This window comes from Seriola aureovittata, chromosome 22 (genome assembly GCF_021018895.1).
Source record: "Seriola aureovittata isolate HTS-2021-v1 ecotype China chromosome 22, ASM2101889v1, whole genome shotgun sequence".
NCBI lineage: Eukaryota > Metazoa > Chordata > Actinopteri > Carangiformes > Carangidae > Seriola > Seriola aureovittata.
The window spans coordinates 9,415,256-9,431,762 of NC_079385.1; the positions used below are offsets into that span (position 1 = coordinate 9,415,256).

The 16,507-nt window shown below is 40.2% G+C and overlaps 1 protein-coding gene across 3 annotated transcripts in view; it reads right to left on the reverse strand.

Moving 5' to 3' along the window:
* Positions 1-1,101: 1,101 nt before the first annotated feature.
* The window catches only part of dock4b (dedicator of cytokinesis 4b), a 116,292-nt gene continuing 100,886 nt past the window's right edge, over positions 1,102-16,507 (reverse strand). For 2 of the 3 annotated variants that reach the window (XM_056367312.1, XM_056367311.1), the window contains 9 exons: positions 16,056-16,175; positions 15,529-15,650; positions 14,416-14,527; positions 13,008-13,089; positions 11,613-11,722; positions 9,503-9,575; positions 6,519-6,635; positions 5,685-5,746; positions 1,102-3,552 (listed from right to left, as the gene is read on the reverse strand). In XM_056367312.1, coding sequence (XP_056223287.1) covers positions 3,097-3,552; positions 5,685-5,746; positions 6,519-6,635; positions 9,503-9,575; positions 11,613-11,722; positions 13,008-13,089; positions 14,416-14,527; positions 15,529-15,650; positions 16,056-16,175 — 1,254 coding nt within the window. In that variant the 3' untranslated portion in view covers positions 1,102-3,096. The remainder of the gene's footprint in view (positions 3,553-5,684; positions 5,747-6,518; positions 6,636-9,502; positions 9,576-11,612; positions 11,723-13,007; positions 13,090-14,415; positions 14,528-15,528; positions 15,651-16,055; positions 16,176-16,507) is intronic. The other variant, XM_056367313.1, reaches the window with a different exon arrangement.

Sequence of the window (16,507 nt, forward strand, 5' to 3'; positions counted from 1 at the left end):
TGATCTTACCTGATCAGCAAATCAAGTCCCTCTTTAGTTTGTCCAAAGGAAATCAAAAAAAAAATTAAAGTCCAACCCACCAGAACAGAGGAGCTACAGCATTTTATCTTAGCAGGTTTGGGAACAGTAACCTGCTAAAATCTAACATTTTAAGCACTACCTTCTTCTTGTTCTTCTAAATCCAAAGGGCGAACATTTATATTTGTTAACATTTTTTCCTAGCGGTCCTTGTGGCTTTTTCATGGAGGAAATTTTGACGTGCCACAGCGACGAAAGCACAGGTGTAAATAATATTAATTAAGGCTGAATTCCATCCAGGTGCTGTGGCCTCAGTGCTAGCATTGAGCACACCGGCTCACATCTCATTACCAACACCTGTGCTTTTCAATGACGAGTCAAAATGTCTGCTGTGAAAACTGATTACATCTTCTCGTCAGTGAACTATGTGATGAAAATTGTGAAATTTCTGTTTTGAAAGTGTACGTTCTCATTTCGCATTTTATAATCAGTTAACCAACCTTGATTTGCTTTTATCCAAATTAAGAGCTGGTTTTATTTGACAAGAAATACAATTTATCTTCGTATTTATTTATTTTTTTGTCCCTTATCATTAATACCCTCAAATGTTGAATTATTAATAATTACTCAAAAAAGAAAAAAAAAATCCAAGGAACTGAATGCACCCGTGATGTTTTCTCAAAACGTTTTCATTCATGTGGCATGCACTAACCTTTTGACTGTCAGGTCACCCAGAGCTTTCTTAAAATTTGAGTGTTTCATCTACCACCCTCCTTGTTTTCACTTACATTGTGTTCCTGTTATATACCTACACACGAGATCATGCCAACTCCTAATGAAGATCTCAGATCTCAAACCTGAACCACAGCTGTTGTATCCACCTGGTAGAGTTTATATATGCAGCCACAGGATCCCTAGCTGGCCTCCCACCAGCTTAGCAAAACATCCTTAATGGTCAGTCAACCAGAATCTACCAGAGGTAGACAGGTGTTTTGTCTCTGTGAAACTTAAATACACCATAAAAGAAGACAAACTTGCATCACAAATCTCAATGCTCTCAAGGTAGAAATGTATATCAATCTGTTTGTATTACATAGGGCAGTTTATTGAACTTGTAAATGTGTTAGGTGTCATTATGCATGATCTTAGTTTTTCTACACTCACAAAACCATAAAAGTTTGAACATTTATAATAATAATTTGCTGCTTCAACATTACATTCAAAGCTGTAAATTGTTATAGCTACATTTTGTTAAAAACACAATATTTACATTAATTGTAATACACAAATTTTATATTTGGCATACTTACATTAATCTCATCATATAATTTACAGGTTCTCAAGTACTGATTAATGTGAATATTTAATCTCAAAAATTCACAACAAATCAAAAAGTAAATTAATCAATACAAAAATGAAACATACAAACAATACTAAAGCTACCCCGCCCCAAAAACTTTTTGTAGATAGATTTAGGTGAATACCTTATTCCAAAATGTCCTCTATTTCACAAAACTGTGTGAAATCTGCCTGCCACAGAACACTTACTTCACTGCAGCAATGCAATGTCATTGAACTGAGTAACCATTCATAGTGCAGTCTACTCACATCCATTTTTTAGATCGAACAGAAAGTAAATCTGAACTGTACAAATATTTGACAATGATTCGTTTGTAAATATTTCTTCAATAGAGTGTCACTCGTTGTGTGTTTTTTTTCAGGTCACTGCTGACAGATATACTTTGCTCCAATTACTGGTCTGTCAAATAGAGACTTCATTGTAACAGTACTGGTCATAAGACAGATGGAAAGTCTTGTTTGTGCTTGTCTAGAGTTACATGTGATCGGTAGATTACGGTTTAGTTAGGATGTGTGGGTACAATCATTTTAAAAACCCTTTCTTCAGAATGTCTCTTTAGCTGATCATTTCCAAACTCCGTGACTCCAGGCCCCAGTTAAAAAAAAAAAAATTTCTTTACAGCACATTGTACATTTTCCTTTGGCACAATACTTGGTAATCCCCCCCCCCTAAAGATCTGTTCATTTACATCATGCAGGAGGATTAGGGTGTGTTCACATAAATGGCAATGACCAATGGCGAATTCCAGCATCTAAGCATGCAATTGCACTTTCGTTTGCCCATGTGATTCTTCCACAATCACGAATTCATTGTTAATGGAGGCAATTCTTGAGTTGTGTGAAAGTTGAGAAGCCGATTTTAAGGTTTCAGAAAGAAAATGGCAGTAGAGTGGTTTACTAAGGTGGTAATTTACCACCAAAAAGCTGTTTTCTGATTCATGTATCAATGTGAAATTAAAAGAAGCCTAAAAATTGCCGTCATTACCGCGCTGAAGCTACCAAACTTTTAATATATTACTGCATAAAAATGACTAAATGTTCCTGGCAAAGCTGCCAAAAAAAAATACAGATATAACAGGAGTTTTTAATTCAATCAAAATACATTTCTGTTAGCATAAGTTCAACTTTTGACTTTTTTGTACCATTGATTGTGTGGATATGACTATGGGAACACACCCTTGTCTACTACACTTCACTGAAATGCATACTCGAGGCCTCTAGCACCTTTTAGCCATACAGTATACAAATGTACTGAGTTAAAAAAAAAAAAAAGAAAAAAAAAACGTGCAAGACTCACGGATAAAAGACTCTGTTTCCAATACTTAAGGCAAAAACAATTCTCATATATACCAATATACATATATTTGAGATTATTACATCTATCAAAACGGTGTTTTTCTAGAGTGTTCTGGTAAACATACGTTGCGACTGACCGTGGCGACCTACTGTACGTACTAGAGCTAAAAGTGCGGAATGACCAAGTCAAAGTCAATGCAATGCCCTCTAGTAAATACAAAAAGAAACTTTCTTTATCATTTCTTCAGTTTTTTGACTGCCTGTTAATCTATAGGCCTGTGTCTTTTATTGGAGTGTAGGTCAGGAATGCCAAACTGAAGATCACAAAAAACAAGTGAGTGCCCAGTAGAAAAGTGCAAATTACGCCAGTGTGTTTCTTCCACCTGCTTTCTCAAGCCCCAGACCTGAACCCTTAACCAGCACCTATAGCTGGGACACCTTCCTGGGCAGAGGCCTCGGTCTTGGGACTCGAGGGTCGGAGGGTCCGTCCAGCTTCATGCTGCCTGTACGGAGCTGGTGAGGCTTGGGTGGCAGGGCCGGGGGGTCCGTCTGTGGGGGGATGGAGAGACTATGGGGCAGCGGCACAGGCCTACGGGGGTTATTCCTCTCATACACACTGTAGGGAGGCGGTGTCTTGTTCTCTCTGCGGATCGGCTCGTCAGAGCTGCTGGAGACAGAGTTTGGCAGGGTGGTGGGTGGGGGCAGTGGGTGGGGCGGGTGGTCACCTGCAGGCAGCTCGGTGCCTGAAGCCTCCGATACGCTGCAGCGACTGAGGGAGGAGATGCCACTGCTGTAGCTGCCAGAGAGGACAGGAGAGTTGGAGACCAGGCTGGCAGACTGGCACTCAGTGGGCGAGGGGGTGAAAGGCGGCACTGTGGTCTAGAGGGACAGAGAGAATGAAAGGAAATCATATACTTCTTTTCTCATGTCTTGTTTCGTTCCACAAAACTAAATACTTTTTGGCTTGTGATACCTTCAAATGAAGAAAAGTATCTGATATTTCATAAGAAACAAGGAGAGAAAAGTATGAAACATCGTTTTATGTAATAGATTTTTGTTCCTAGCCTTTTCATAAAACTGTGTCATTTTGGAGCCCCTTGGGGGAGCTTGACCTTCATTTGAGTTTCTATATTTTTTTAGAATTTATCACAATATATTTATTTTACATTATGCGCTTAACATTTTGTGAGCCATTTTTGGTGGCAAGCATGTCGCCATATTGTACACATCCTCTATTCATTGTCTGCTGACACAGGCAAAAAGCAACAATAAAAACTTAGAGAATAAAAAAAAAAGGAGAGTCAGTGAACAGATTGAGAGGGCCAGGTTTTTTCACTCCATCAACCGGCCCTGTGCACTGAGATGAAAAAACACAATATGCTGCACTTCCCCCCTCAAAAATCCGATCACTCATCAAAATGTTTTTCTAAGCAATTACACCATGCTGCCATTATATCTGCTAAAATGTAATTGGATCTAGTGGAGTATACAATTGATCAGTAAGGTTGTATTGTTCATGCTACAAGGGGTATGCACAAAGAGGTATCCATTTGATATGCACAACTGGACAAACCTTTTAACCTTTTTTACATTTGGGTTAGCATGGTAAAAATCTGTATATTTAATACAGTTCTGACAAGCAGTTTAAGCTCCTGATCCAGTTTTCTAAAGAGAGGCTACTACTATATATCATTTCTACCTCTGGAGATGAGTAAGTCCAGCACTGTGAGGCTGGCACCATGAGTTTTCTTCAGGTTCACTACTGTCCTGGGGTTTGTGGTCTGGTAATGGGCCCCTGGCTGCACTGACTGATGAGTGTGTTTGGCGTGTGTGTGTACATGTGCCAGATAATGGGTCCTGTGGAGGTCCGCCGAGGACTCATGTCTGGCTGTGCTGTGATGGGCAGCTTGGAACTTCGCTCCAGGCCTCCTCACACACAAATGTGGTGGCAGGCACACACACCTAACTACACACACAAATCTGATTGACAGAGCACGCTGAGTGCCAAGCTGTCACTCACACCTTGGTTTCCAGAGTCGTTCTCTCTCTCTCTCTCTCTCTCTTTCTACCACACACACACACACACAAATAACCACATTCTTGGTAGTTGTCACATGTAAGAAGAGATCCCACCTGCAACAAAGCTGGGAGCTTAGCACTGTTGCTTGTGACAAGCCCACAAAGAAGATAACAGTTAGCAGGAGACAAGCTTTGGTTCACCAGAGTTTCAAAACAATTTTTTACCCTCATTACAAACTCACTCAGCGCTTAGTTAACCTTTCCCGGACCCCTCCTGCTTCTGCAGACTAGTATTAACTGCTAAAAGGCTCATTAACAATAAATCACGGCTTGGAGACAAAGTAAGAGTAATCAGTTATCTGTAGTTAAACATAAGAAAACACTTAAGGTCAGAGATATTAAAAACTTGTTTTTAACTCATCACAGTTGAGAGATGCTGAGGGGGACACTAAGTGCAGCACACATGTTTCTCATCACATTAATAATAAAGGCAAAAACATAATACAGTTCATGCTTTGAAATTTAAATTCAATGACAAGCAAATCTCATGAAGTTGAATAAATCCATCCGGTTTTGCATATTTTTGTCGAGCAGGCCAGACGACACCCTCTCAGAGCGTGCTTTAAACACAGCGCACAACAGTTGGTGTCTACCAGGTGTACATTTAGCTAATATGATTAATGCCCTCCAGCCATCCCATTTTGGGTCTACTTTGGGACAGTCATGTCATAAAAACTACAAAATCAGCAGCACTGGGGCAGTTAGCAGCTTCAGTGAGCAGTAATGCAAAGCTCCCTAGCCTTACGGTTGACAGAGAGTAGGATAAAGACCCTGGAGCTGGCCGGTAAGACGTTAACACTGCGGGATAAAGGCCCCGAGGCTGTCACTAAGCAAGGTCAGGCGGTCTCAGGGAAAGAAAGAGAAACTTAAAAAAAAAGCCCAAAACTGAGAAGAGACGGACAGTGGAAGTGAGTGACAGAAACATAACCAACCTTTTGCGGCGATCTGGACGTGGGGACAGGGGACTGCGACCTCATGTTTTTAGCCGAGGAGCCTGACAGCCAGAGGAGAGAGAGAGGGGGAGAGAGAGTGAGAGAGAGGAAAAGAGGGCAAATTCAAATTAGAGGAGCATTTTCCTCTATTTGCCAGGATGACACAGCATGAGTCATGCAAACATACACACATGGAGATGAGAGGGCCAGTCGCTTAAAGCATCAATGAATCAAATACGCGCTGATGTTCTGCAGGTCCTTTAGGCTGCCTAAAGCTGTCTCTACATCCAACAGCTGTTACTTCTCTATGCAATGAGGGCAGGACAAACGGGGAGACAAAATTCACTCCATCTGCTTATACTGCTGCTGGGCAGTGGAATACATCAGAAAGCAGTGGGAATAAGTCAAGTCTGTTGCATCTGTAAATACGTAAATAACTAAAACACAGTTTGAGTTGATGGTGGAGAAAACTGTTGTTTAGATGTAATGACATGCTCTCCTCTGAGGGAAGGAAAGGAAAAACTACAAATCTGGGAATTGACTGGAATTTCAATTGGGATTGATTTGAGCCCTCTCAAAGTCCTTGGAGATTTTCAGACTTGCTCTCAGCTGAACTAACACATCTCATGCCAGGAAATCTCAGCATTTCAAGTGGTTAGTTAAGAAAAATGCCGGTGTCATCACGTATGTGAGCAGAAGCAAGGAAGCAGCAGTTGAGAGCCTCAGATGGGAAAATGCTGAGAAGAGGTGGAGAAAAGCACCAGGTGTCAAAAGTCAGAGAGGAAAACTAGTACCATTCTTCACTGGGGGATTCATTGTGATAGGCCAGTTTACCTGAGTACGGTGGCCTAGGAGGTACAGGAGGGCATAGCAATTTGCCAACAGAGTCAGAGAAGGATGGAGCGCCCTCTTTGACACTGTCTAGGCTCCAGCTACTGGGTGTGGGTCTCACTTTACAGTACACAGAAACATCACAGGTCACATAACAGGTTATGGGAGTACACAAGACAACACGGAGAACACAGTGAATGCAGTGGAATCATGTGCATTTGAAATGGATGATATCATAAATGAAAACATATTAACTTGGCTGGCAGTTTGAGCACAATCAAATCTGCTCAAAACACATCCAAACGGTCCCGATGAAGTTGTTTTATAGAGTTAAACTCTTAATAAATAATACCTGAAGATGTTTTTGTTTTAAGTTTGATTGGTGATCATTTGAATGAATGTTAAATTTTAAGATTTGAAGCTCAGTTAGAAGAATTTTAGTCACACTTTAGTCATTAAATACAAAAACAAAATAAGACTAGATTTCATCAGTGGTATTTTTAGTTTATTTTTGACAAAATACACTGATTGTCCATCCACTCTTAAACAACATGAAGAGTTTTCTAATCTAACGCCCTTATTGACAGGGCGACATCATTTGTCTGTGCCTTCGAAAACTGTTTCAAATCCGTGTTCAATTCTTAATTTCCTGATCTGGCTGCGGTTAGGGTTTGGTTAGGTTTAGGGAAACATTGTGGTTTGGGTTAAAATTACTACTTCATTAAGGTTAAGAGAGCATTGTCGTCAGCAGTACTTGTAGTTACAATAAACATAAGGTTATAGATCAATTGTAGTCATGCTTGGGGAAAAAAAAACTATCTTGACTATCGGTTTGAAACAGGAAATGAACAGCAGTCTTCTGTTGACCCATCCATCCACCTCAATCTCCTCCGTATGTGGACTTCCTCCTTTGCTCTCGTCATAATTACTGTGGCCTCTAAAGGGCTTTGTCATTTGAATGTAAACATATATTGTTTTGGGGCATTTGCTCAAAATGACTGATACTGTCATTCCTGTTGGGAAGACAGTCTCATTGATGCAGTGCATACATTTGTTGATTTTTCTCCTTCCGTGAAACGACTAACTGTCAGAGACAAGACGAATGCAGGACTTTGCTCATTAGTGCAACAGGTCAAGCAACTGTGGAGCAGTGAAGGATAGTTTTTACCAATTAGGAGCACACAATGTGCGACCCCACTGATGTATGCAAGATGTTTAACAAGCTTCGTTCACATTTGCATTCATCCATTTTTCCGAAATTACTTATTTTTATTTGTTGATGAAAATGGCTTTTGTTTAAGGTGTTTTAGGTCATTTTTTATAAACCCTTAGTCTTGTTTTTGTTGTCGGCAAATGTCCATGAATAGAAACTGAAAACAGAAAAATAATGGTCTTGTTCTGCGCAATGTCACCCATGCACATCTGATGTGAAAGCAGGGTAACAGATTTCCCTTAATGTAGATCACTTATAAACCAAAGAAATAAAATAATAATAGTTTAATTGAAAACACTAGTTTTTGGTAGAAATTTCACACTGTTGTTGTCCAGTCTTTCTTTTATAGGCCAGACTCAATCAAATTTAGTTCTTATACTTGAAGTCTGGAAGGTACTTCAAGTGCAGACTTGTCTGTAAAAATAAAATGTAATCAGACACCATAATTACAGTCACAGTCAGGGTGACTGGCCAGGTCACAGTTTATTAAGTTGCCTCTGGACTCAGCCACTCAAATGACTACAAAAGGTCGTTTTATATTGTTACGTGGCAAACTAGAGTCTAATGAGCTTCATATTGTAATTAAAGTCTATATTTGGTATCTGGTTAAAGTTAAAGGTTCATGACTGAAGATGCGACAAACAACACTTTCATACAATCACAGGTTTTGTGTAAATTCTTGCACCTCTTGTCATTGTCATACGCGTAAAGGTGTGATGTCACCATATTGTGGCAGTTCATCTATCTCTCACTGCATTATTTACAGATCACACTTGAAATCACATGGAAATGTGTGTGTTTCTGTGTGAGTCACAAGAAAGCTATCACATCCCCACAATCCACTCTTTATTTTAAGATGTCCCTTCCTCATACCTCCTTAATTACTCCACGATCTGCTTTGAAAGCTGTTCTTTTTTTTGCGGCTAAGAGCAGCTCTGATGGAAGGAAAACTGCACAGGCTTTTTTTTTTTTAGAAAATGCAAGAAATGCGCATCTTGCCTTGACTATCCGGAGCAAAAATGACAAGCTGGGTGGTTAACTAAGAGATATGAATGTCACACATGTGCATTAGGACTGCAGGGATAGTACCTGCCACTTTATTAGTCTTTTAGCCTGAGGCAAGATGAAATGCTGTGATAAAGACAGCGTGTCTGGTTCGGAGTTAGAAGAAAATGTAATCCAGCATGTGTGTCATGCATGTGTCTACGTGCTTCTGTGTGTGTGTGTGTGTGTGTGTGTGTGTGTGTGTGGGTGTGTCTGTGTGTGTGTGTGTGTGTGTGTGTGTGTGTGTGTGTGTGTGTGTGTGTGTGTGTGTGTATTCTGACAAGCTCCCTGAAGCAGCTGTGTGAAGACAGATGCCTCCAGTCAGTCTGTGGTCAAACTCTCACACACACTGCATGTCTGGAAAGATGACCATCACGCTGGATAGTGGTGGTATAAGCATCATTGAGTAATAGAGAAGCTGCCTCCTACAGCTGCAGCACCACTGTATTGTTGTAATGTTGTAAGTAATTCTACAGGAATCATGGTTAATGGACACATGCTGGGGAGTTATAATGGAGAATTAATATACAACAGTAAGGAACACGGAAAACAATAAAAATAGAAAAAATATTAAAAGTCTACTTTACGATAGATTTAATAAAAAAATGTCAGCATATCTTGGCATTGTTATTCTGCTGGAGCGGCTTCCCCAGCATTTCTGGGACTGCTGGATGGGAGTCAGTGCATGAAAGTAAAACATAAAAAAAATGTGCTAAACACAGTCTTTTACCTTTATCTGGTGCTGAGAGGTTGGGGTCACTCCTTGGTAAAGTGGCATCGCCTATTTGATGAGGAGGAGCTCTCTGCACACACAGAGGAATAAGCCCAAATTACTGTCAGATACATGCAGCATGAAACAGTGTATTTGTGATATCAAACGTAGGTAAATGCCAGCTTTGAAGCATAGAGGAATAAATGAATATTGGATGGTAGAAAATAAATATCATGTGGAATTTCTCCCTAGCAAATTCAATAGAATAGGCAGTGGGAGATACAGACAACAACGGAGTCAAACAGGCAGAGAGAAAGAGTGTCGAATGCGTAATGACCTTTATGTCAAGCAGACGTGTGATATTTGTAGAAGTGGGTAAGCACCTCTGCCTCTATCCTCAAAAATATATAAATAATATGATTGTTTTTCACCTAGTTTCTCTAATTACAGTATAAATGATACAAGTAATCCATGTTTGTAATAATCAATACCCCATTAGCAGCTAACTGCCAGTACCACACTGCTGTCAGGTTGGAATAATTGTTAGGCCTCCCCAACATCAATTCATCCGTAGACTTGAGACGACTCTTCACATTCAGCACAAACAGGATAAGAAAAACAGGTGGACTGTGCCAGTAGCACTGACCGGAAGAGATGAACAGCTTTGAAAATCAAATAAATTTTCCGTTACTGTAGCTTTGTCACTGAAGATGAAGTGTGTGATTACATACTACCTTTCAGCTAGATAAGGAACTGAACTTGGCTCTTGTTATTGTGGTAACATTAGCTTGGTGTACTGGGAAAAAAAAACATCACAAACATAAAACATCACTAACATCACCTGCTCTTGAAATACTGCAATTCTCAGATACAAAAAAGCCTCATGGCTTGTGTCGTCATCCAGGAGGCACTTTTTTCAGAAGTCACACATTGAGATATATTGTACAATAGAAAGGTGACCTTGTTTCCCACCCCAGTATGTACCGTATGAGTGGCTGCGGTGCTGGATAAACATGACGGCAAGGTACACAGTGTTAAAAAATACAATTCTCATTTCGTCGTATTCCAAGTCGGGCGATCACACACTTTGATGACAGGGAACGACCAAAGGGAACAAACTATCCTGCGTTCAAATTTCAAAATTTTCTTTTAATGACATCCTCAATGCTACTTGAGAAACACAGGACTCTCCTGGTTAATGGATCAATCCAGACTGAAGAAATTGTAAAACTTTAGTGATGAATTCATCCAACAGTGACTCAAAATTAAAAAAAAAATTAAGTAAAGCTGCAGATAATTTTTTTCTGTTTCGTCAACAATGTAATCCTTAGTTTCGCCTGAAATTAGCATTGCACATAAGGCACATGGATGGCTCTGGCCAAAATGCACCATGGGAGTCGTAGTTAAGTTCTCACCTTACGTTTTTATGTACGCACACGTGGGCATTCTCTAACACAGTTCATGTTTTGTGTTGATGATTTTCATGTCCATCAGAACTCAGAGTAACCTCACATTGTCTGAAATACCTCCCCTGTAAATCCATTGTAATTCTTCAGGTATGCTAATATGGATAATAAGGACTAAAAATGACGCCAGACAAGAAATGATAAAATTTTAATTCTAATTGGCAATTTGTTTTCTTTCGTGTGTTGAATCTCACAAAACAGTTTAGATGGGCATCATGTGTTTTCATAATTGTACAGTAATTATGTGTCCTCTGTCCTTTAACATTAGGACATTGAGGTTTTGTTTTTCATTTTTCTACCACCTATAGAACTGCGTATGTGAGAGCAGGAGCACATTCTCAGACTTCCCTCCGACCCACAAACATTGGCCATGTCTTTATAACTGAAAGGTCAATGGTCTGTTTCTATTTAATTTTTTACTTTTTTTTGCATGTTTCATCCTAGAAAGGTGATCCTTAATCACTTGTTTACATGCAGAGAGCGCTGCACTTTGTTTGACTTGACAATAAAAATCCATTCACCATTTGCAATTAAAACAAAAAGGAATATCTGAATCTAAATGATAATATGATATAGAGTTGAGAAATATGGACTTTTTCCAGTACTGCATATTTTCCGTATATGTATGTATGTATACCCATATATGTGTGTGTGTGTTTTACCTGTGCAGGGTCCAGGGGGTTGGGAAAGATGGCACTGACTGGTCTCTCTCTCGGAGACAAACAGGCATTTTCTCTGGAATGCTTGTGTTTCTCTGCCATTTGGGGGGAACCTGGTACAGACAGTATGAGATGTCACAGCGTTAACACACACACAAAGGAACAGAACCCCACACAAGAGCGTGTGCAAACACATAAGGGACCAAATAACAGCAAGGTGTTAGACTATTACCCACAAATACTGGCCACAAATCAGGAAAGGCCAATCTCTCTTTCTCCCTCTAAGCCTTCACACCAAATCTTTCAGTCTCACTAGCTCCACCGCATGATAAATGGCCTGCCCACTCCCTCCCCCACACACACACAAACACACACACACACACACACACCCTGCTCACTCCCTTACCTCCCCTGTTGGACTAGACAATCACAACTAGCAGAGGCACATATAAAACCTCAACACAGAAATAAATGTAACAGGCTATCAGTGATAAACACACACGCAAACACTCGCTCACACCATTTTCATAGCACTTCCCCTCATCTGGCGTTAGCTACTGTATAGATCTCCATCCATTAGCGAATGTGATAGCACTTGGAAGGCTATCATATGAGCATGAGATACCCATCGCTGGCTCTCATTCAGATAAGACCACACTAGCAATAATTCTCCACAGGCTTTATGGGTAGACAGAGGCCACTTTTATAAGGGCGCCGCCCGCTGCCAGCTGCTTGCCAAAGGGGAGTGTATACGCTTCCATAAACGTCTTCATATTTTCTTACTTTTTATGATGTGGATCAGGCAGGAGTGCGTTTGCACATTTGAACACAGCGAGATAAGAGGGCAGACAGAAAAGGCATTAGATATTCACACTCCGCTGGAGAGGAGGGCTTGGATGGCCGAGTCCCAGCCTGGACAGGAGATTGTATTGAGGTCCAAGAGGAATTCTCCACACAGCTGCAATCATCTCTTACTCTCTCTTGCATTTTCACTGGGTCCATGTTTCTTTCAACGGCATTTGTCTCCACGTCTCAGCCCATTTCATTTTTCATCTCGGCTCATTTCGTATTCTCTCTATTTTTCAGTCTCTAACTTTCCATTCAAGTCTGCCTTCTCACTGTTCTCTCTTTTTGTTTTTTTTCTTGGCCCCATCTCCCTCTCCTACGTGTACTCCTGGCTGTCGTCTAACCTCTCTAACCTCACCAGACAGGATGCTGCGGTGGTTTGAGAGAACATCATGTCACTGAAAGGTCAAAGTTTCAGTCCTTGTGTTCGCTGTGTCCAGCTGAACCTCTGTCTGCCTCCTCTGTGTGAGTCACTCTGGACTGAAATACCAAGTAAAAGCTTACAGTGTATAACATTTCAAAATGAGTCATTATGCAGAGTGTCAGTCTCACCTCTGGCACTGGAGGGGGCTGAGCTGGTGACGTTGGGCGAGGCAGAATGGTTGGAGCTGAGGCTCGAGGTAGACGGACTGGGCTGTGGGTGGGACAGACAACCAAAACAACTGTGTTATTATCATCACAAGAATAATATATAAAAATAAATGAATGTTATTTAATTAGCTCTTGCTAACTATTATTTTGAATATTACCGATAAGAATATTGAATATTTAGCATTTGCTTTATAGATAAATTATGGCTAAAGATAACTGAAAGCCAGGCTTAAAAATATGAAATGGAGGTTAACTGTTTTATTATCATTATTATTAATATTATATTATTTAATGCAGGCTTCATCTAACTTTCCTGTTATTTTAAAACTTACTAGAAATTGTCCAAACCTTTCAGCCAAATTTCATGGGAAAACAAAAACAACAGATTTATAATTATGATTATTACTTATTGTAATTATCATTATTGTTTATTATGGTATCAATCTGATAAAGATATTAGATTTAGAAATTATAGATTATATATTATAGAAATAATATAATAATAATGTTTATTATTATAGATGTTTCCAAGGTCTATAATGAACTTTCAAGCTCAATTTCCTATTGACATAGCTATGTGAAATTCAGTAAGCTGCACATGTAACTACTAAAGGCTATGGGTGTTTATTTTAAGGGGTTAAAACCTAACTGGTCTTATAATGTCTGAGAATTTGAAGCTGTCAAAGTTATATGGACATTTATGGAGAGATTAAACTCTCAACTGCTGTGGCAATTTAAAAAAAAAAAAAAAAAAAAAAATTAAATTAAATTATGTACATTGCACAAGGTAAGGTGGGAGCTCAAGGCTTAAGGCACTTTGTAGATTGAAATATACTATAATAAAACTAATTTTCACAATCACCTTTCATTAAATGGTACTTGATCTTAGCAATGTAAATATAATATCGTAAAAGCTTCGGTCAGATCCCTTTTCCCTCACATGGTTTCCTCCTCCCTGTTATTCCAGGCCTGCCAGGTGCGGCACACAGCCTGCCAGGAGTTGTCAGCAGCTTTCTGAATTGGCCAAATTTAGTTTACATTACTGCCCAACTCCAACCAACTCCCTGGACAGACCACACAAAGCACTGTGTCCTTATTTGATATAATCATGACAATTTGCTTGGCCAGACAAAGCTACAAACAAGCAGAAAGAAAGATAGAAAGAAAGGGTCAGAGGGGAAGAGAAATGAGGGGAGAACGCAGAGAGGGTGGATTAAAAAGTATTACAAGTGAAATCTGTAGGGAGCAGGAGGGCAAATGTTGGAAAGTGGACTCAACTGGCTGCCTTAAGAGCATCTGTGTGGGTGTGTGGGAAGGCATAAGAGGCTGCATGGATGTGTGTAATGAGAAAGAGAGAGAGAGAGATTACCTGCATGTTGAAGACTTCATCCGAGCTCTCCGATTGCCCTGTGATGTTGCTGACTTCATTGGAGGCTTGAGATGACAGAGAGGATGAGGAGTAACGGTTCACCGCAGGGTAGCTGAGAGGACTGAAGGTGAGAGAAACACAGAGACAGATGGTTATGATGGCTTTCGGTAAATGGAGACAGCTTATGTTATTATGTTTCATTAGCTTTGAGAGGTTTCACTCACCGAAAATTAAGCGTGTGCCGCAGAGAGGCCGACAGAAAGTCAGGCAGGGAGGGAAAAAAGACAAACAGAGAGACAAATGGGGAGAAAATGTCAGATTAGAAGAAGATAATCGATGCTGCAATCACAGCATTTCATCAAGTGTTTGTCAGCCTAGAGGTAAGTGTAAAAGAAAGGTTAGAGAACAAACAAAAAGGGGTTTTTAAAGGAAGGTTAAAGCTGGAGTCCAAATAATAAATGTAACCTGGTTTGGTGTTGGCAGAAAAAAGAAACCAAAACTCAATAAGCAAAACACGAAATGTCACTGGGAGACTGAGGTGATGTGTGTGTCTGTATCTTTCTGTGTGGCTGTGCCCCCTGGGATCAGACTGTGGAGGCAGAATGTCGCAGGTAGACAGAGTGGCAGGGTCACTGAACACATCAACACGCACACACACACACGCACACGCACACACACGCACAGTCTGCCTGCTGGCCCGGCAGCAGCTAGCCAACAGATATATCCCTGTGGGTGCCAGCCATCCACCCCTACCTATTGTATGCCCAGATGGAGCCACACCAGTAAAGAACGAAGACGAAGGAAGAAGAGAGCAAAGGCACAGAGTGTGGTGTTCGAGGTCAGGTGGGAACACAAAAAAGTAAAAGAATGAAAGAAAAAAAAAAAACAGCTAAGGTGAAAACCCATGTTGGCAGTGAAGGGCAGCATATCAAGATAAGGGAAGGTGAGACACCATAAAGGAGAAATTTAAAAAAAAAAAGACCTTTTTGGGTGTTTTTTAACTTTAATATAAAAGTAGCATTTTCAAAAATTAAAGGAAAAGAAAGACATAACACATACATGTGTAATATTCAAGAAAATAGATAACAAAATTAATCAAAAAACAATTATCACCTCCGCCTGACAACCCCTCTCCCTCCGTCTGGGCTAATGATGTTGGGCACAGAGTTCCTGCATGGTCGTGGGCTTCCATTGGTGAAGTGCACTGGGCTTGCGCGCACATAAGCCGAAAACTCCTGGGGTTTTAAATTGGAGAAGAGGAAATGCACACGATTAAATGCTTCTTCATGCCAGCGTGAGGTATGTAAATAAAGTACACACACAAGCAGAAGGAGGAAGTGTGTTTAATGAGGGGAGGACTAAAGGCGTCATTCACTCAGAAGTCTACACACAGCGGTTGGTTTCTGTTGTCACATAAAGTGAGTGCTTCCATAAAAGACTCCACTTAATGATTTGAGGAAAATTATGTTACACAAGTGCAATTGTTTTAATCATCCTGATATATGTGTGATTGTCTGTAACTAAAATAACTTCTGTTTAACTGAGATGTTAAATCCCTCTTTCATTTACACATTAGCAACCTTTGAAATACATTCTTTAAGATGCACTGAAGCGTCAGCATGTATTGTCCTCTTGCCTACCTGTATGCCGAGACTGGATTTCATTAGATGAAACTGGTCCACTAACTTCTTATGGAGAGGTCTCATGTCCTGGGGAACAAACTTCTCATGGACAGCGAGGCCGTACTCCAGAATATGTGCCTGTGAGTCAAAAGCCGGTTAATGTCTACGAATATTACGAATCACCAAATCTCAGAGCAACCCTGGAAATAAAATGAAAGCTCATTCGCCCTACTTCATCAAGTCCGTTCACATATTTAGTGAAACATTTCCATTTCAAAACATTCAGTTGAATTGAGTTTGAATTGGGAACGTCAAGTTAGCAAGCAGAACTAATAAATTGGCTGACAACGGCTTATTGTGGATATATCAGTATCTGCTTATTTGTTGGCTGATAAGAAGCTGCTGTACAGAAATACCGAACGTATGTTTGAGGTAATCTTAAACAATGTCGGGTATATATATTTTATATA